This window comes from Platichthys flesus, chromosome 13 (genome assembly GCF_949316205.1).
Source record: "Platichthys flesus chromosome 13, fPlaFle2.1, whole genome shotgun sequence".
NCBI lineage: Eukaryota > Metazoa > Chordata > Actinopteri > Pleuronectiformes > Pleuronectidae > Platichthys > Platichthys flesus.
Genome location: NC_084957.1, coordinates 4,995,272 through 5,017,300, shown reverse-complemented (window position 1 = coordinate 5,017,300; position 22,029 = coordinate 4,995,272). Strand labels below are relative to the sequence as shown.

At 44.6% G+C, this 22,029-nt stretch overlaps 1 protein-coding gene across 3 annotated transcripts in view; it reads right to left on the bottom strand.

The window, feature by feature from the left end:
- Positions 1-5,702: 5,702 nt before the first annotated feature.
- Positions 5,703-22,029, bottom strand: part of hdac4 (histone deacetylase 4) — a 106,391-nt gene continuing 90,064 nt past the window's right edge. For all 3 annotated transcript variants that reach the window (XM_062402372.1, XM_062402374.1, XM_062402375.1), the window contains 5 exons: positions 18,437-18,555; positions 17,562-17,695; positions 10,946-11,030; positions 10,637-10,778; positions 5,703-10,206 (listed from right to left, as the gene is read on the bottom strand). In XM_062402372.1, coding sequence (XP_062258356.1) covers positions 10,167-10,206; positions 10,637-10,778; positions 10,946-11,030; positions 17,562-17,695; positions 18,437-18,555 — 520 coding nt within the window. In that variant the 3' untranslated portion in view covers positions 5,703-10,166. The remainder of the gene's footprint in view (positions 10,207-10,636; positions 10,779-10,945; positions 11,031-17,561; positions 17,696-18,436; positions 18,556-22,029) is intronic.

Here is a 22,029-nt window from a genome sequence, read left to right as displayed (position 1 = left end):
AAATCATTTCCTTTCCATTATAACTTAACAAATGACACTTGTTGCCCTGGTGGTCTCACATGGAGTCAGACGGCCCCTTCCTACCTCGGCCTGGCTCTATCCAGAGGGGCCCGTTTGATACCTGCTCATTATCCTGGGCCCTCACAGCTGAGCAGCACAGAACCACCCGGGGGCCACTGCTCCAGCGGCGCGACAGATCCAGATGTTTCCCGTAAAATCAGACGGAAAAAGCTACAAAACTTTAATTTGCAGTAAAAAGGGAATAAAGTGAGGGTTTACACTCTGTGCGCCTCAAACGGTATTCTGTGTTCGTCTGGTTCAATAAAAAACCAAATCCCAAGGTTAGCCTTCTACCACTTTGCAGGCTGATGTCGGCGTGACTGAACTTCCCCTCAGTGTGTGTGTGTGTGTGTGTGTGTGTGTGTGTGTGTGTGTGTTTGGCAAAGTTGGAGGTCAGCTGTGTCGGCTGCCACCACAGCAATAAGACTTGAAACAAGAATTGATCCTTCTCTGTTTATCCCCCATTATGGACGATCATTTATCAATGAATTCTTCAAATCAAGTCAAGTTTTTAAAAGAGAAAATAAAACAAAGGCCTGATAGTTAAAGTGAATCCAGTGATAAGTTTAAATGATATTTTCAGCTGAGAACTACTTCTTTTTAAAAAGTAAATTAATTTTAGTTCAGCTGTTTTATTTGAGTGAAACACTGCAGCTGCACTTATTTTCTCCCTAAATCACCACATCTCACTGCCGACTGGTCCCCATGAGCACATCTCTATTTGCCCTCTGCCCTGACATTAGATGAGTTTTGGTTTTGGCCTCGGTGCCTGTGCAGATATTCTGACGTCTAAACTAATAGAGCGATGAATCCTAATGCACATGGTGAACCGACGGAGCCTCACACAGAGCGGAGGGACGAGAGAGAGAGAGAGAGAGAGAGCTGCTGCTGCTCAGAGGAACCTGGCAGGACCCGGGCTGCGGAGGCCGCCTGGATGAAGAGGAATTATCCGAGGGTATGGTCGGTTCCTCCAGCTCGTATCCGCCTTCCCCTCTTTTCATCAGTTAATCAGACTCCTTAAGACTTTGATCCGGCCCATAAGGCCCCTGCCACATTTTCATCAGGCCTCAGGAAGGTGATTTCTTTGCTTCGAGGACTATTTCCCTGAAGTCGGTGGGCACACAAAATAACACACATATTCACAATCGAGTGCGGCTCAACCCAGCTGTGCTGATGGAGGTTCAGGTTCACGCCAAGATTCACCAAACTGCTCCGGAGAGTTAAATAAACACCTTCCCCTCTGGATACTGGTTCAGAGCCTCAAACCAAAGGTGGATGTAAAACCTTAGAGAGGATTTTCATGCTGTGAAAACAACAGGACAGTTGCTTTTGCTGAACCGTGAAGGATTCTCACACGGAGCTCCAGGAGAACGAGCTCTCATACCCGTGGATTTGTCCGTCAGTGAGGAGCTCGACCCGTCTCTCCTGCTGCTGCTGGAGTCACTGACCCTGAAGCAGACATCCTCCATGTATGGTGCATGTGAATGAGAAGATATGATGCCACCAAATTAGATAGAAAACACCCAAAATGCATCTTTCATTAAAACTTGCAGAATAACATAGACTGTAATGATGTGAGTCATAATCAGACTAAACTCTGAAAAACAGGAATATGAATGAAATATTCTATAAGGAACTCATGTTAACAACATAATGTAAATAATGTCTTATTCTGAATGAGCTCAATAGTTCAATATGGGTGTTCATGTTTACACAGTCATTGTGTTTCCTCTGTGTTGATGCAGATTCATCATCTGTGCCTGCTTCACACGTGTGTTGTTCTTGAATCACTGTCATGACAGAAACTTCAAGTCCAACATCCACACTGATGTGATGTGAACAAACAAAAGACTCCTCTCGTTCATGTCACAGGGAATAAGAAAATACACATCTAAACGTGAAAAACAATGACTACACTGAGTAATATTTGACCTGCAATTTGAAGATGGGCCTAAAGTATTTATGGGAATGTGTGTGTGTGTGTGTGTGTGTGTGTGTTGCACAGCTTTTGCTCTTGGCTCTGAGCCTCTGAGCACATCTTCTTTTCTGGCGTTGTCCGCAGTCCATCTGGTCTCAGCTTAGAAACACACACACACACACACTTACACACTTACACACTTACACACATTTACACACACACACACAAACACACACACAAACAGTGCAGAGCAAACTGCCACGGACAATAACAACGTTTTAAAAAACTGCTCAGTTTTCTTCGTCCGTCCCATTTGTGAAGGGCTCTGTATTTCGGCCCCGGCCTCTCGGGGGTGTTCACACTAGGCGGGTGAAGAGGTGCACTGACGCAGCCACACTCTCACTGGTCATGACATGTCACTGCCCATAAGGTTAGAAACTACCTGACTCTGGGTCAAATGAGATGAGGGACAAGTAGACTGTTTCATTTCACCAGGGGAGACGTTGTCTCTGCTCTTACTGGTTTCACCGTCTCCACAAACAAAGGCCATCAGCAGTAATGTCATTCGTTTTTTCTCGATGTACATTGAATTCATTCTTCTCTGCCAGACTCTCCGGAGGGGTTTGCTCAGGCATGTGAGAATCACCGCTTTGGTCTTATCTTGGCTCTGCACCGCTGCTCGAGCTTAAGTTTTATGATAGAAATCGCTGGCTTGATAATTTGCCGTCACCGTGGCCACAAGAACAAAAACCACGGAGCCGACACTTTCAGACTTTCCCCTGTTCTTTTCTTTTTCCCCTTCACCGTTTACATCTGAGAATCGGTAACAGCTCCAGCTTCCTCTTCACCTCCAGCTGTGAAACTTGAGTCATCTCCAGGTGTCGGGAGGAGGAGACGGGGGAGAACGAGGGGGGAGATGGGGAAGGAGGGGTCCTACGTATGTTTGTAGGGCGACATGCCGGCGTTCCCCCTCCCCTGCTTTGCTCTTCATTAGCACCGGGGGAGACCTCGGGGGTCAGCAGAGGCCAAAGGGTCACACACCAGTTCAGTGTGTGTCCAGGAGACGCCTTCTCCCTAACTCAGCTTCGTTTTCACCTCAATCATTAAGAAGAACTTCTGAGATGTAAACAAGAGTTAATACGTTTAATTTAGCAAAAAGGGAAGAATACGATTTCGGTTTGAAATAAAATGACTCTCAGTGAAGCTCATATCTCCACAAAGGCCCAGGTGTCCCATCAAATCCAATGAGCTGCACCAGATTTCATAAATCAGTTCCATAGAAACTGCTTGTGCCTGATTTTCTTTTATCAAGATGCGTGAATTCTCTGGTAAATGGTTAAAAATGATGAACACCTCACAAAGTAAAAATAATTCATGGATCTGCCTTCTGATGAGTTCTTCCCCCGATCTGAAACACAGCCTTCCACCGAGTTTGGTATAAATCCATCGAGCAGTTTGTGCATAATCCTGTTTACTAACAGACAAACAAAGAATACTATAAAATACAAATATGTATATAAATATTATAGTAAAAGGCCGATTTTGGAGTTTTACCAACATATACTGTATTTGTGTGATTTGGCTCGTGTTGCTATTCACTCTCTAATGTGTTTCACCATAATGGTCATTATGGAGTGGAGGTTGAGTTTACAGTTCTCGTGGAGTTAAAGTAGGAATTGTTACTGGGTGTTCTGGTTCATGCTGTAACTTAAAAACCAAAGCGAAGGGTTCCTGAGCGCCACAGACCTTTGCACCGCCACTTGTCCTCTTGACTCCCCGGCCGACGGTGACCCCGGCCTCAGTGTTATGTTTGCACCGGCTCCTCGGAGGCTCGCGTGTCCTCGTCTCTTTGACGCTCCACACCAGACTAAACACTTACAGTAGCAAGACAAGCAAACGCTGCACAGCTTTGCAAATACTCGATGGATCAGAGGTCGTAAGCGGACCGATGAAAAATCCACTGGAAAGAAGAGCAAACAGTGACAGGCGGTCTCCGGTACGTTCTCGGAATAAATCAAATGAAGCTGGAGTTTTAAAAAAATGAAATTGACTTTAGTCTGATTCTTTCTTTAGATTTTCACTTTTCTGAGGCCCAACTTACATATTTGTGTGTCGGTGACTCAAAACAGATCCTAATGACTCTTGTGTGTAATTACTTTTATTTGTCATCGCAGCAGCTGGCGAAGAAACCTCACGGCCCATTTCGAGTCAGTCCAACCTGCAATTAAAAACGGTGGTGATGAGCACAGCTGGGGGGGGGGCCTCTGTCTGATTTTGTGGGTGGACGTGTAATGAGAGAGCAAAGTGACACTGCGTGAAGACGAGCTGCCCCAGACCCGGCTGCAGAGAAACGAGAGGGAATATAATTTGTATTGTGGGGCGGGGGGGTTACCAGATTTCAACTCTTTGTTGTGGCGAAGAGGCGGCCATCTTTTCGGCTGGTCTTCAGATGATGAGGAGGGGGGGGTGGAAAGTTCAACTTGCAGGGCTCCACCTTTCCTCCGACCCGACCTCGCTGAGGGGGTCACATGGTTTGTGTGTCGCTACCCGGCCGGAGATGACAAACGCCTCCCGTGAGCTGAAGGTGAGACGGGCAGTCTGCGTGTCAGGAGGGCGCTTGTTTAAATGTCTCCAGCCACTGAGGAACCATAAAGAGAACAAGCCCCCACCCTCACATCATTCTCTTTCTTTTTAGAAACCCAATCAGAGCTCGGCATCTGTATGACGGTAAATATTGTCCCTCGTGTCTGTTTAAACTGATTCCCCCCCGAGGATCCAGAGATGTGCTCCTCTTCGTTTGCCTCTGACCCAGCGTGGCGTCTCGGAGCTCCGTGATTTACAGAGGTTGTGACAAGGGCCACAAAGCTGTATTATTTACACTTACTCACTAAATTCAGAGTTTGACAGGGAAGCGGAGGAATGTGTGTTTGAGGGACGGTAGGGCGGGATTGGCCATGTTTGCCTTTGGACTGTTGTCTCAGCGTTAGTTCCACCAACGACAGGGATTCACTACTGTTTATTTGGACACTAGCTAAGACCTTTGCCCCGTCCAAATGGGGCAAAGAGCCTGAATGAGGCTAATCCCAGTCAACGCTACTGTGGGGGGGCCTCACTACCATTCCTCTGACACGGCCTCCCTCTGGACCTAAAGGGGAGCTCCTCTAATTTACACACATCAAGGTGTGTTTACAGTTATTGAGGAACGACTTACGATTTGAGTGTGCAGCAAAAAAATTAAAAAAGAATGATTAAACTGGGGTTGTGGAAAGAACTGACTTGCTGTCGCCTGTTCGTTACCATGACCTTATCACTGAACTATTGGTGATCAAGGTGCATTGTGGGTAATGTACGCGCCGTGTGACGCAGTCGGTCTTCAAATGCAGACTTGCAAGAATGTGGCCCCGAAATGGGAAACCACTTGTATCTGAAATTCTGCTGCATTGCATTGTTTCCAATCTACATATATATATAATTTTAAATAAAAAATATATACATTATAAATGAATGTACAATGCTGAATGCAGTCGTCAGCACCTGAGCTGCAGAACTAATGGCCGAGTGGAGGAAGTCAGTGTTGCAGGAGGTGTTCTCCTCAGTATCGTCCTTCATGCTCGACTGTGACACACACACGTGTCAACTGAAAGTGAACAAATCTGTTCTTTGCAAGGAAAAAAACAATATCAAACATTATCAAACATTAAGAGCAGACACTTCTGTTTTTTTTTTTTCCAAAACAATACTTTATATTGTAGATGTCAAAGACAACATGTTAGAGAAAGGTTCCCCAGAGAAATGTACTATTTCTGTAACAACGTTGGAACGAGTCAAAAAACATAACTGATAAAAAACAAGAATATGCATTTTATACATATGTAAACCTAGAACTGTTTTTGAACCACAGTGGTCATAGTGATGATTGGCTTATTTACTGGAATGGACAACTGTAACAATAACCAGGCAACGTGATGAAGCCCTTTAATCCGTCCGGATGTGACCGAGAACAAACGAGTCTTCCCAAAAGTCTCACCAAAGTCACATCCAAAATAAAAATAAAGAAAAGTAAAATCTGTTGTCGCAGTTTACAAAGTGTCCCCTTAAAACAATTTGCTTTTCTACATAAATACAATTAAAATCTATCGTCTGTGTTACAAGTGCTAGATACCTTTTTTTTTCATTTTATGTGTCAAATATTCAACTGAAGTTTTTCAGATTTTGAAGAGTCCATATGCTACAAGTAGAAACACGACATGGAAAGCGCCCGAGCTCCTCCCCAGAAGAAACACAAAAGCAGTAAAACAAAAACAAAAACTAAATAAAGAGAGATAAGACTGGATACAGTGAAAGTACTAACGTCCTTCAGTGCTCGATCCCTTGTGCTGACATGTGGTGTGAGGCAGAGGGAGAGGCAGGTAGGCAGTGCATGCAGACATATGGATCATGCAGAGAGAGAGAGAGAAGAGGAATGGAGTGGAGTCGGACCAGGCCGCATAAATAAACACACCGTTCCTGGACCTGGCTGGACTGAGCTGGGAGAGTTAGAACAAAGAGAGGTGCCCCCTCCCGATGAATGGAAATTATATCTAAATGGAATGTCACCGCTTTTTCTTTTTATTACCAGACATTGTGTTAAGACTAACAGTGAAGACAGACGGCCCGGAGAAGCCAGAGTGTGCTAGTCTTGGCTCCTCTCGACAAACCGAAGCATTCACCGGGAGAAACCCAATGACTGGCACTGCTGTGCAAAGGTTCTGGGAATGTTCTGGGCTGAGTTACCATCTGATCAACTGTGCTTACATGCGCAGAGACATCAACAGATCCCGGTCTGAGTGATACTCAGCTCAGCGTGATGATGTGTCATGATAATGTGGACGTGGTCCTCGGGAACAAATGATCCCAGAAGTGACACAGAAAGCACGAGAGGAAGTAAAGTCTCTCCAGACGGCACGAGATAGAGCTTAATGCCTAGACCTCCTTTGTGGGGCACAATTTACTGCACACGCTTTCCTTTGTTCCTTTAAATGTGGAAAATGCTTTAAATAACCTTTGACCCCTCTGGCCATCTGCAGGAGCCATGAGAAAGGACGTCATGGAGGTGATTTAGAGACAAGTGACATCAAAGCTGTATCTGCAGCAAGAGACGGCGTCACTAGGACAGACGAGGTCAGACGCATTCAGTCAACATGACCACATTTACTTTACTTGTATCTGAGCGAGATTTGGCCATTTGAAATGTGGAACCTCCTTCTAAAGATATGTTAAACTTGTTAGAAAAAGTAATTGTTGCTCTATCAGGAGAAGTCAGGAATGGTATTTTTGTGTGTGTCCCGAGAGAAGGGACAGACTTCAGGAATCAAGCACCTGTGATCTTTTGGCTACGGGGCAGAATTAATGAACACCAGGCCATCAAGATTACACTTGAATTCAAAGGAATGTTATTTCAAAATAAAAGGACACAAGGCCTGATAACAAATAAGTGATCAGGCGAAGATAGCAAACCCACCCTCCCATTGTTTCTTACTCTTGAAAAGCTGTGAGCAAGAGGAACACGTGTGAAGGAACTCACAACCACGTTGGACATTTTTTGTAGATCTCTAGAATCCAGATATTGAATCTTTAGTTACAGTTTTACGAGTGCCAGCCATCTACACACATTCAAGAAATAAAGTATGGACTTGCATGACTGGTCTGAGGCTGAGCGGAGGTGGTCTGCACACCGACGGAAACAGTGGCATGGTGCATTATGGGATGGATGAGGCCAAACACTTGTCATCAGTGTGGAAAGATGAAGAGAGGACCAGTAAAATGCTACTCAACACGTAACAAACTGTAAACGAGTACAGCAAAGGGTGTCGTCAGTAACACCTCAGAAAAGAGCCGACAGTATGCAGGGCCCATGAAAAGGATCATTTTCAATACAGACTTCAAAAACAAGATCATAGTATTTCATGATGTATAGATATATATATAATATACTCATTTCTTTTTTTATATATAAATCTACTATGAACAGACAGTAAATACACAATTGGCCATCATTGTACAAAGTAGAAACATCTGCATTCCTGTCCTCCCCTCCCCCCAACCCAGAAAACACAGTTGTGTAATGTCCACGAGAATCCTCACCTGTCCTTTATGAAGATCAGAAAAAAAGAAATAAAAAACAGCAGAGAGAGGGGACCAAGAGTGCAAGACAATAGGAGGACACATTTCAAAAAACACAACACTGGAGTCCAATGAAAGGGCAACAAAAGACAAAGAGACACTGTTGGGAGGGACAAAATAAAGTAGAGTAGTAGTTAAGATATGTGTGTGTGTGTGTGTGTGTGTGTGTGGCAGGAATACTCAGGAGATCATTGTCCTATGTACAGTAAACAACAGTGAACACCACAGCACTGTTTCTGTTCAATGAGAAAACTAAATACATTAAAACACGACATTAGTCCTTTTTTCCAGAGGAGATAAAGAAAGAAGGTAGTTGCCCAGAGGCCGAAACACATGTTGGAGTGATGGTTACAGATGAGAAGTTAACCAGTGCACACTGGCCAAACAGTGCACAGCAGCTGGGAGTCACAACCAGACAAACAGGGTTTACTACAGCAAGGCTAGTGGCTGGTGTTTCGTGTAATCTGGAAAAAAATCTAAGAAAACCTTTTAGCTCCCTCTTGTTAAAAAGTTTTGATTTTACACTGATTCCAAAGGATTCAGCTTTCTAAGGCAGATCGATCCAGTATTAACTTCTATATTTACTATCTTCTGCAACACAAACCTAGAGGACGATTCATGTTGAGGAGAATCTGGGTACATGTGCTCTGAGGGATTTTGTTTACGCATGGCCTCATCCTGACTTTAAAAATATGTGTTTACACTTCGATATTTAGAAAGAGCAGCTTCACTGTGTATGAACAGATGTGCAAACACCTGCCCTCACACAGCACCTGACATTTGGGGAGCAGATGTGCTTAACAAGGGGCATGAAACGGTAAGCCAGCTGTGTGTGAGAGCCTGGAACACCCCTCTGGAAAATCCCAGGTGGTATGGTCCTGGTTACCACGAAGCCACAGTGGTCTTAAAGAGACAAATCTTAAAAGAGTGAAATCGATGATAAATCTGAATCTACAGAGATGATAGTCTACCTTTCTAGTTCTCAGATGTCTTGTTGCTCTAGTACAGTGCATGCTACATTATTAACCGTTTACAGGAGTAATATTAATTCCACGTTTAACCTGCTTTTAAACTGAACCAACTCCAACCTGTGGCCGGGAACTACCTTCCGAAGTAAAGACCAAGGAGGAAGGAGGAAAGAGGAAAGAGAAAGGAGGAGGTGCAGGGACAGACACTTGGCTGATTGCAGGGAGTTGCAGGGGGAAAATGCCGAGCTCCTCCAGTCTATGTGCCGACAACATGCAGTCGGAGGATGACTTCTTAGGAGAGAAATGATTGAGGGGGTTGGGGAGAAGCATGTTCATTCCCTAACCTGTTGCTTTTCTTTTTTTAAGGCTTAAGTTCAACAGAAAATCCACCAGGCTTGTTTTTTCTTCTTCTTTAAAGGGCACAAGTGCACAGTCGTCTTCGGTCAATCCTTTAGAAACCAGAACACCCGCTGACATGTCTCATCTGAGGTCTCCAACCAGCGCCTTGGTTCCTTTCATCAGGGAACATTTGAAAAGAGCAGGAATGATCCGTCCGTAGTGCAGAGTCACAATCACATCAGCTCCGGTGTTTTTTTTGACAAAGGTTGAGAAAATCACGATAAAGCGGAGAGAAAAACGGAATAATAAAGAGAGAGAGAGGCAGACAACTGCAGATCGTCTGTACAAGGTTGCGACTGGCATTGAAAAAGTTTGTCTGTATAGTGTTTTAAAAGCACTGGCACTCAAGGCTGTCATTGCAGGATTGTTCAGTCATTCCTCTTATGTCCAAGGTGTTGTTGACAGGACAATGCAACACATTGGTTCTGATCAGTCTGTGTGCTGCTGATCAGTGAATGCGTCACACATCCTCAGTGTTCCTGCTCCATTGAAGCGCCACTCGCTGCTCTTGTTCCCTCCCGTGAGAAGATGCCATCTTGATCAGTCGAGGTGGGAGGGGGGGGGGGATTGGAGCTGGAGTGGCGTTTAAACTGAAATTGACTGGATGAGGACACTGTCGGAGATAAAGTCTGAGTGGTCAAAAGGCAAGAGACGTTTCTTTACATAGGAACCTCCTCCTCCATCGGTTCCTCTTCAGCCCTGGGGAAGAGATAACACCGTAAACAAGGTTGTAATATTATCCTCTTGAGTCATTTTCAGACATGAACATGAAAGGAAAACAGAAAAAATGTCCTGAGCCAATTTCCTAGACATTTTCCGTAGTTTGCTTTTAACATTATGAAGAATACAGGAGGCGATTATTCAAGTCAGACACAGTAAAATGTCCAGAGCCCTCAGCTGAGTGACACTGCCCTTAAACTGGACAGATTGCGAACGTAGTATTTAGCAGTTAGCTGAACAACCTGCCTACTGCAGCTGGACTGATGAGACTGGAACCTACAGACCATCAAGCCAAACTCTGAGCTTCAAGGAACTAAAATGTAGTTAGGTGCTAATTATCTGTGTCTCCATGACCGCACATCTTTCTAATTACAGCTGTCAAATGAATCGAAGCCGCAGCACAACAAACCTTTTTCCAATATGTTTGTTGGCAACAGACAACGAGGCCATGGCGGAGACGGTCTCGGCTTCCTCTACGTCACGCTGGAGGACTTCGCTCAATGAGCAACCGAGTGTGGGGGCGGAGCGTTGCAGTGAGCTCCAGTATTTACCTACAGGGGAGCAGAACATGGCAAAAGAGTAACGAGTCATTAGTGTGTGCAGTGTGTGTAGATATGACGACTCATACGCACGGACTAGATGGGACACAAAATCAACCCACTATTGTTTCCAATTTTTAAAGACATGATGTAGAATGATATGGTGATAATCCACTCACTCTGAACTTCAATAACCTTCTCCATGGACTGGACAGCGTTGGCATTTGGTCTCTGCTGCATCACCTCATCTGGAATGGGGTCCAACTGCAAGGAGGATAAAAAAAAACATCAGAACACATGTTCCTGGTTCTCATCCTCTCCTGAAAGTCAAACTTCCGAATCGTACAGCGACAGCACTACGTCCTCCCAGCGGCCGTGTCTTTGAGATTGTTCAGGACACTCGCTCTGTGATGTAACTGCTGCGGGGCAGACAACTTGACACTAATGGCACTGAAACTATACCAACGGGGAACCTCAGATGAAACATCTGGAGCCATTACTGAGATGTAGCGGGGGTACGGCTGAATATGTATTTCTATGAATGTGACACAGGTTTTCAAAACGCTGCTGCTCCAAAGCCCGGTGGAAACCCCAGTTGAACTAATGCAGTTCCCTCCTGGTTTAAAGGATCACTTGTGAATGTGGACGACAGCCCAGTGTTGAATCACCACAAGAGGTGGGGAACGGGCTGGAGCTGCTGACACAATAGAAAATGGTCCTGCAGGTGCACGCCTCCTCCCACTCACTCACTCACAGCTTTGCTACGCTTTGACACAAACTACACTGTGAGCTTTGTGCTGTGTCCCACTCCAGGGACACGTACTAGTGTACACAGATGCACACAAATGGAAACTGCCCGCTCACACAAATGCATGTACGCCCTCTCATTCACCCACACACCTCCGGGAGCACTTCTAAGTCATTACGAAACTCTCCCAAGCCACAATTCAGAAGAAAAAGCAGGGCAATTCCCAAATGTACCTTCCCGACCCGGAATGATTCAATTTCCCCATTTGGCCGACTGCGTGTACGACACTTTCTCATCCCACTTTGTCAAACAGGCCCATTCAGCTCGACATTCCAACACAGACGGCACACATCCTTCCACTGCTCCATCTCCACCCCGGTGGAATAAAGGACCAACTGAGGAACATGTGAAGAGAGACATAGGAGTAAGAGAGGAAGAAAAAAAAGGGTCTGGTCCGTAGATTTTGGAGTAGAACACGAGGAAGAGGAGAAAAAAGTCATCGTCAGTCAGTCTCGCTCGGCCGAGGCTGGAAGTTTTATTTTAATTAAAACAAATAGCATGTGGGAGGGGCTGAGGGAAGAGGCAGTGTAGGGAGAGGGATACTTTAATCCTGCTGTGGCACGACAGGCTACATCTCACACACACACACACACACACACACACACACACACACACACACACACACACACACACACACACACACACACACACACACACACACACACACACACACACACACACACACACACACACACACACACACTCACTCACTCACTCACTCACTCACTCCATCAGTTTATCCATGTTACAACCTGATGATAGAAAGTAAAAGAAGGATCCAGTTTTCTTTACACTAAAATGAAGCCCTTTATTTCTAAATACTTTATATTTCCACGAGGAGTGGTTCTTCTTTTTTTATGACAACTTAAGGCCACCACAGGAGGGTTAGGTGAGGGGGATTCAGCTGCAACACGCAACTTCACCACTAGATGTCATTAAACTCTACACACTGAACCTTTAAGAGGATTTACCACAGCGATACTCGCCAAATAATTTCATGTAATGTGATATTCAACAGCTATTATGAAACAGCTGCCAACTTCTCACCATAAAGCACATACAGGGTCAGGGGTTCTCTGGGGTTTCCATTGGGTTTACCTCTGAGCAGGGCTGGACGGGGCCACTCTGTCAGCTTGATTGACAGCTGGGCCTCACGCTTATAAACTTTAATGGCTCTTGTCAGGATACTTCAGTGGCCCCCATCTGGCAGGTAGTGCAAACACACATATGCATACACACTAGCACGTGCACTTTACACAAGCATACATTTGTCTGCCACTTCATCCATAGAAATATTTCTGTTGGCAGAGATTTAGGTCATGGCTGTGCCTGGACTTCTGCTCCTTCATACCCTGGATGTGCAGTAGACTTTGAAAGAGAAGTGTCCTCCGAGGGCGATTTGCTGTCATGGTGTTGACAGATTTCTGAGGAAGTGTATTTTTCTTTGTGTGACACAGCCGCCCAAGAGCACATGGTCCGAGCCAGCAGAGCTGAGACACCATGGAAAAGCCATGAGCTGAGATTGAGGAATGTGCCCCGGTAAAAAACATTCCTGAGGGAGGCTGAAACCAAAACAGTGGAAAGAGGAGGAATTCCACTTGTTCAGCAAAAGAAAAAGTGCACAAGCCGTCCATTGTTTACTGTTGTGTCCATGTGTTGCCGGTCAGTAAAACCGGTTGATTATGTTATGCTAACTGAACGAGGTAATGACGTGCGTTGTGCAGAGCAGGTGACCTCTTTGGAAAGGGGGGGGGGGGGGGGGGGGGGGGGTGTTGGTTTGCCTTTTAGTAAGGGGGCGGTGTGGAACAGTCAGACCCAGGGGGGGGGACAGGTGAAGTCGAGCGTCGTACTGTAACTGGAGTGTAAACATGCTGAACAACCTCATTGACATATGGTTACAATTAGCATATTAGCCTGTTGTTTATCAAATAATTGGTAACGACCACGGTTCAAGCTGGGCCAACATCTGTTTGCGAGCAATCATCAATTAGTCCCAGGTTCAGAGTTGACTGGTGGAGTTGCCAATGCATCATTCATGAGCTATTTGAGCGGACAGACTTCACGATTACGCACTGCAGTGGTGAGGGGAGAATAAAAGAGCCTGTAAAGTCCATTCAACAATTTTCATCCTCTGCTCTTTCCCAGCTAAATTGAGCTGTTTTCAAAGGAAACCTAATGCTCATTATGGCAGAGCTCGTCTCAACCTGCCAATAAAAGCTCAGATATATTTCTCACACTAGCGGAGCAGTAAAACACTGGAAGTACGAGCTACACAGGAGGTGAGAGGATGTAAGGAACGCTTTAAGGATGTTTTGGCCCCAGTGTAGAAGCTGCCAAAATCTGCCTTTTAAACAGGGCCATACAATAAAAGCTCTGTGCACACGATAAACAAAGTGAGATCATGGTGGTTTCTTAATCAATTTTATTGGCTCTTGTTGCTTTGCTGACATTATTTACCTTGCTTTTTCAATACCCATCTCATCTGTTAGACCCGATTCTGACCGGCTACGGCTTTCTTAGGAATCACACATATTCTTTTGCTTCTCAGTGGTATGTTGATTTTTTATTTGTGGCCACCACCACAATATCACGATGACTGATGCTTTTCTTAAATTGGTCAACTGCAAGAAATTCATTCATCCCCTGCTGACTCATCTGTCTCGCACTCGAAGACACACACACTGACACACATTCCCACACTAAGACTTGGTGGTACGGTACCATTCTACCATTATTTTAGGGTTATATGCTATAGTTAGATCAGAGATTTATGTTAAGGTGACGTCTTGGATTCTGGACCCATCCAGACGATACAAACCCCCAGGCAAGTTTGAAGCTTCATAAACAAAAGCACAGCTGACTGGCTAATCCAGCTGTGGTCCCATGCCTGAGCCTATTCATTCGCTCCATTCACAAACCCAGCCAACAAACACAGAGACACACACACACACGCACGCACACACGCGTAGGCCTGAGCATAAACTAAAATATACCACCTAGAGAAAATTGGCCAAGGAAACACAGTTTGTTGGCCACTTGTTGCCCAGGTCTGCTTTTGTTGCTAAATCTGGTTGGTGGAGCTAAATCACTACTTTAGGCCTAGAACTGAATCAAGTCTTGCCTTCAGATTTCTTAACATTTGCCATCCGAGGTCGCCTCTGTCAGCAGATGGAAGAAAAAAGAAAACACCAAGCTTTTTTTCCTTCTCCCTCAGGCTTAAAGCCCCCAATGACATTTTCCAGCGAAATTCCACATCTATTACAGAGACCTTCGCTGGGATTAGGATAAAAACACTAGCTTCCTGCCATTTTGATCTGATCAGGGACATTTGTTTTTCTCTTTCTATAAATCATCAAAGCTCCACACAACTGAAAGATCATTACTTGAGGTATGTTGCAATCTAAAATTGTAATTCTAATCACGAAGAATAGTCCCTCTATACAATATTAAACTGATCCAGAACAGGTTTAGACTATGAAGACACACATAGTTTCCTCCTTCCCGACTTAAAATTATTACGGTTTCCCTTTACTATCTGATTTGTAGACCCAGGCTGACCCTGTTGATAGAGGTGCGAGGGCAACCACTTTCAGATGTGTACCAAATACAGGGGCCCAGGGTGAGAAGGTGAGAGGCGTGTCCTGCAGAGCCAGGGCAATTGATGCTCCCCGCCTCCTGCCGTCTTTCAAATGTTCAGCTCCCCGTGGCACCCATCCAGTGACCTCCCTCCAAACCCCTGCTGAGGCCGCGGCTCTGCAGGCTGCTGAAACCTAAGACGCAAACCCCCTGATCTGAATCATTATTTCTGCAGCAGGGCGTTGTTGTGTGCATGGAGAGTGTCCTTCAAACTGCGAGTCCAAACCTCTGTGAGGGGGAAAAGGCATCCGCCCTGCTGAGATGTCCTTGAATTCCTGAAACCTTACCAGCTGTAATGGCTGTTTTATGCAGCTTTGAGTCATTGGTGGGCAAAGTTCAGGTAAATAGAGTTAACTTATTAGATAAAGTCTATAGTTTGTGCAAACCTTGATCAGATTAGCAGAACTGTTTCTGGGTTTTTTGACAGATTTGGCACATTGCAGAAAAAACTCTCTGGGGCTAATAACTTTACCGGCATGTTCCATGCAGAACCTGAACTAAGCCAAACAACGGTTCAACTATCTGTGATGGTCAGTGCCTGGTTGGTTGCAGTGACCAAGTTTTACTGATGCGATCCTATTTTATTGTTCAGTTTGTTTTGCTCTTGCTCCAAGATCCACATGGAAAAAGGCCATGTGGTTTTTTTTTTACGATTCCAAGAACTCATTTATAGCTCAAGCTGTCTGGAGGGGCTGGAACAAAAGGCCCGGGGGATGACCAGATACAATCTTCAATTAGACAGATACAAATATTGACATTGTACAGATATGAAAATAATGTTGGCCAAAGAAATTATCTTATTTAATATTTGTTACTTAAAGAGGGAATGCATTTTTTTGGTGCATTTTTACACCAAATGCCTTTAAGAGCATTGATCTCAAATGAAAAAAAATGAACAACCAAGTGTTCCAACACTTTTCCAAATGAAGTGGTGCATTTTGCTTTTCATTAGATCATTACACTGTTAAACCAATCATGATAAATATATGCATTCAGACCACTAGTCTCATCTAGAATACACACTCAGATATTGTAGATGCCTAGTCAGATCTGCAGGACCTGGAGAACTGTTCATAGTGTCTTAGAGCGCAGAGGATAATGGCTTTAGCAGGAACAGGGGCCTGTACTATGAAGCAGGACTTGCGTTTATCGGGGTTAACTTCAGGTTCAGTTCAGAGTTTTCAGTACTGTGACGCTCGCTCACTTCTTATTGGGTAACTCACCACGGTTACTTATGCTGAATAGCTCCACCTGCTCTGGAACAGGTGGATACACAAAGTTCTACTCACAGGTCACTAGTTAAAAAATCCACAGGTGAACTTGAAGGCATTAAATTTTCCTCCATAAACAACCAGTCACCTCAACTTCTCTTCCCCTGAAACTCTGTAATTTCCATAATGCAACACAATTAAGTCATTTAACAGTAAAACCCTGATATATCTTGAGACGCATAATCTGTGCGAAAAAAACGAGCGTGAGAGAATGCGTCCAAAAAAGCACTCCATCGTCTTCGTTAGCTGGAAGAAAAAACGTGCAGGGCTGTGACAAGCCGCCTTTCTGTTGTGTGCCATGAATCACAGAGAGCCAATGTTTGTTCAATTCCACGGCCCAACCTACACACTCCCACAATTAACCTTCTGCCTGGAAATCCTCTCGCTCTGACGTAATAGAGCGTGTGTGTGTGGTGTTGACTTCCCAGACAGAGAGCGTGTAAGAGAACATTAGACAAGGCGGTTTTGGCTCAGATAAAAAAGTGCTGTTGAAGGAAGTATACAGCCCTTCTCTGTATGTAGCTGTGCAACAGCCTGTGACATTCTGCCACCACTGGTGGTGCAAGTCACCCACTCAGGGGACGCAAATGTCAAAGTGGCCTGACTTATACAATGTAAAGGAAACCGATGAAGTTTCCTGGCTTCAGAAGATGAAGAAATCAGAAAACTCTTATCATTATAAATGTATCTTTACTTATGTGCAGTCTGTTCATTTTTAAAGTCAAGGTATTCTGAGCTTACATCCATATTACAAGTCATTCATTTGAAAATGCATCAGTCCTGTTACGGATCCAGCTGGCGTAAACACAAAAATGACTAATGTGGCTATAAATTAAAGGTCAACATCCATTAATCATCAACATAATTAATTTTAATAATAAATTCATGGTAATACTCTCAGATTATATTCTCTTTCACAAGCCATTTAAGGTGTACGTTACGCAGCTCAGCAGATTTAATCCACGAGTCCCTGTGTATCAGCTGAATCTCGGTACCTCGCTGAAGGTTATTTTGAGAGTAATGCGTGAGGACGTTTTGATGGTAATTTATCCCTTCTCCTCCTCCCGGCTCTCATCTTACCTCATTGCCAAGCAGAGCAGAGACGCAGGCTTCGGAGGCATCACATATGGCTGTGAGGTCGTGACCCCCCTCCAGGGCAAGCACCAACCGACCGCCTGCCAGACCCATCAGCTGCCTGGTCAGGTAGCCAAAGCCTGTACACACAGGAAATGGCAGAAAAGAAAAAAAGTTAAGAAAGAGAGGAAGGGGGGAATTGAGGGAGGGAGGGAGAGAGGGCGGGAGAAAAAGAATGAGATGAGGGAACACTGCCCTTAGAGCTCCGACTTCCTTTTTGGATATTGATCAAAGAAAAAAAAAGAGAGAAATGGGGGTTTGAGCGTGCATGAAGGAAGGGGTGACTGCATCAGAGAGGGGGAGAGGGAGAGAGAGAGCGCTCTGTGGATTTACTGGAGGCCAAAAAACAAGCCTGGTTTAATTTTAATAAATAAGGCTTTGGGTTTTAGGCCTGCTCTCAGCCTTTCATCTTTGTTTTTCAGGAGGAGGGGGAGTTTGAATATGTGCATTCAACCATACTTTCTTCTCCCCTGAAGTCTAGCCCTCTTCCTCCTATCCTCTCTAAACCACCCATATAACTTCCTTCACGACCAAAGACTCATGCTTTTATTTGAGATCTGCAGGATGGTTCTAGAAAAGCTCTTTGCTGGCACGCCAAGGTCTCGATCTGAATACACAAGTCAGCTTCACAAAATAAATGCGAGGTGTGTAGGTTTAAACATATAGCAAGGGTGTTGTATGCCAGATGTAGAGGGCATTAAATGTGCATGCATGTTCAAGTTCTTGAATATGGAACAGCCTTAAACGTTTCTTTCTACAAGTCATTGTATGGTTCAGAAAACACAGGAGTAATTAAGAGGATAGCTGCGGTCAGCACTTACATTTGGCCGTCAGCTTGTATCCTCCCAGGGGCGGAGCGTGTCCGTCCACCGCATCAAAGCCTGAAGATACCAGAACCACGTCTGGGGCAAACTCATTGGCAATCGGCAGAACCACCGTTCTAGAATAACCAACAGGAAAAAATAACATCAACAAACTGGTGTATTTACGATGGAGGCTGTGATGGAGAGGGGGGAGGGGCGGGGGTCAATTTTAAGTCTCGTAAGCCTGTGGCTTTATATGGGACACTAAGTTTGATGCATTTGGTTTTTGGCTTGCTGACTTCCACATGTAAGGCTTTTTGCTTTAACCACTAAGAGCACAGAAAGTTTGGTGATTAGTGAGGTTAAATGTTGTCAAACATTAACAGATAGAGAGAGGCAACTTTCTATTCACTTGGGAACGTGGTCTCTCTCGTTGGACCCCCCTGTATTCTGAAGTGTTAAAGGGCTGGTTTGTATTCTGAAGTGTTACCCACCCAATTAGTTTGTATGTACAGTATGTGTGCGGCAGACAAAATGACCCCTGACGTGAAAAGTTTGAAATCTCGAAGGAAGCAGTGGACTAAAAGATACTGAGGTAAAAAAGAGAAATGGAAGGACATAGTAAAATGCATGTGTGTATTTAGTATGTAGGATATTTCCAACACTGGATGGGTGTGGTGAGTGAAAGATGTTTGTGCGCGACCTTCGTCTGACACACAGCTGCAATGTGTCATACACAGAAATCATATCAACAGTGGGACACAGTTCAGTGATTCACTGCAAGTTGTGGTTGGAAAATCCAGTCTGGTTTATATGGTGTCCCTGTTTATAAAAATACACAAAGTGCTGTTCAGCATATACAATACTGAGACAGTTTTTACACAGAAAGATGAGATTAGGTCACATAAAATTAGATGTTTAATGTATCGGTTTCATTTTAATTTGAAAAGCTGGACAACAATGTTTTTAATGAACAAATTAATCAAATTAAGAAGCACGTATTTTATGGACTGCAAATAATGAAAGCGTTTAAGTTTAACCTTCTGTAAGGGTGTATATAAGTTAAGAATCCTTAATAATGAATAACTGAATCATCTAGACTATCAAACTAGGGTAAACACTTGTTTATTTGTATTGAATAAAGGGATAATGATTTAGGACGTCTCACTCAATTCATAAATAGTTGGACTTCCCAGATGGCAAAAAAAGAGCCTCTCTCTGATTTCGCTGTGGGATTTCAGGTTCGACACAGGAATTTTATGATGGTGATCTCGGCTATTTGGGCAAGTTGTTTTTTTGGTGAGGTCTGTGAGTGACAGAGTACCACAGGGTTCCGTCTTAGGTCCCCTGTACTTTGCAGACCTCAGGAACACGGTGCTGGTTTGCCAGCTGTGGTTGAGCGGCGTGCCCGAACTCCGGAGGCCACCGTTTTTTTCCCATCTCTCGTTCACCACCAAATTATAACCCTCAACTGTGCACGCCACGCCCCCCCCCCCCCCCCCACGCCACAACACAACACTCGTGCGTACACACAGCTGTCTGAGGGAGAGGCTGGAAGGTGGTAATAGGACCTCTCTGGTAGTCCTAGACAGTGAGGATACACGGAGTGCGTGCGTCACTGTGTGTTAGTGTGCATCTGGCAATGATTCAGGAGATAACGTCATGCAAAGAGGATGAAGGAGAGAGATGGAGAGACAGAGAGAAGGAAGATGAAAGAGGACGAGAGCGAAAGAGTCTGGAAAGAGAAAAAGGACAACAGCCGAGTGAGTAAACACGGAAATGAACAGTGGATGAAAGAAAATTAATCAGCAAGCGTAAACAACACATGCCCATTCATGTGAAGGCAAACAAACAATTAGATGAAAAATTAACAACTATTGTGTTTAGGTTAGATTTGATCTCCCTTATTCTCCACACACACACACACACACACACACACACACACACACACACACACACACACACACACACACACACACACACACACACACACACACACACACACACACACACACACACACACACACACACACACACACACACACACACACACACACACACACACACACACACACACAGCCTTGGCCCATTAACATTTGGGCCATAAAAGACCCCACACTAAAGGGAGTTGGCCGAAGGCGCTTATGTGGGCCGGCACACGACTCGGAGGGAAACCTTCACTGCCAAGGATACTTAAAACCACTGGAGGCTCTGCCGCGCCCCCTTCCTCCAACCATGAACACAAACAGGGACAGTTCTGGTCACAGTGATGAAAACTGCTGGTGTCATCAGTTCCCCTCCCCCCTACTAGGAAAAATACCCTGACATTTATTGAAATAAAAAAAAAAACTCAGTTATCAATTAGCAAACTAGCGTACAGGGAAGGTAGTGGCTTTGAGGGAGACTAATTGGGTGTGAATCAGAGGCTACGAATGTGGAGATGAAAAGAGCGTTTTGCTAATCAAGGGAGGGGAGAGTTTATGACTGAGCCGCGAGCTGTGGGACATCCTGAGCGGAGAGGTTGGCTGAATGTTGCTGTGAACTACTTGGATAAGCATGCAGTGTAAACTTTTGTTTGGTGTTGTTTGGTCTACCTAGCAACAGGTGTGCAAGTGTCTGCTAATGAATGGATGGGCCAGCTTGAGAGTGTGTTTGTGGGTGTTGTGTATTGCTGTTTATTAGATTGGGGGATATGTAAGAGAAAGAAGCAGAGTCAAAATCAATGCAGTAGTGGTCAAGCTACAAATACACCAGTTTCTATACATGGCAGCTGCGGCTCAGGAGGTAGAGCGGACAATCCTCTAACCAGCAGGTCTGTGACTACTGTACTGTACTGTAAGGTGCTTTGGGTGGTGATAAAGCCCAGATAAGAATTCAATGAATACAGAACATTTACCAGATGACATCAAGTGGGTTATTGTCTCTGACTCAAGAAAGCTCCTCCAGATGGGTTGACTCAAATCATGTCAGATTGGGATGTGTAAGACTAAGAGAGCTCGGGTTCAAGTATTTATCAGAGGTTGTGTAGTACATTATGTTCAGAATTTGAAGTCGAGTTTGATAACCCTCCATTATTAAAGTTACAGGAATTGATGCTGAAGCTGAGTCAAACAAGAGTCATCAGTAGATGACATATCCCCCTGGAACCCACTTGAGAGAGCAGAAGATTTAGTGCTGACTCATGTGTGTCACTTGTTTTTTACAGCAGTGGGGGAATTGTGCGTCAATATGTTTATTACCTCCCTGCGACCCCGCCTGTTTGTTTGTATGCGAGTAGGATTATGCAATAAGTGAGTGGATTTCTGCGAAACGTTGTGGAAGGAACAGAAAGGGTCAAGACAGAACCCATTAAATGTTCAGGCTGATCTGGATAAATGGGGAAATCCAGGATCTTTAACATCAGGAGACAGGATGTTGTTAACTTCACCAATGAAAAAAGATCAGGACTATTTAGGGCACTGGTATCTGTGAGTGTGTACAATCTGGTGCAGCCACCATTATGCAGCAGTAATCCACCTCTGCCTCTACAAGGACAAACCCATCAAACTTATTGTATTCTATAGAATACTCAAATCATTAGACGCAACTTCAAGATAACCTTTTCCTCTCGT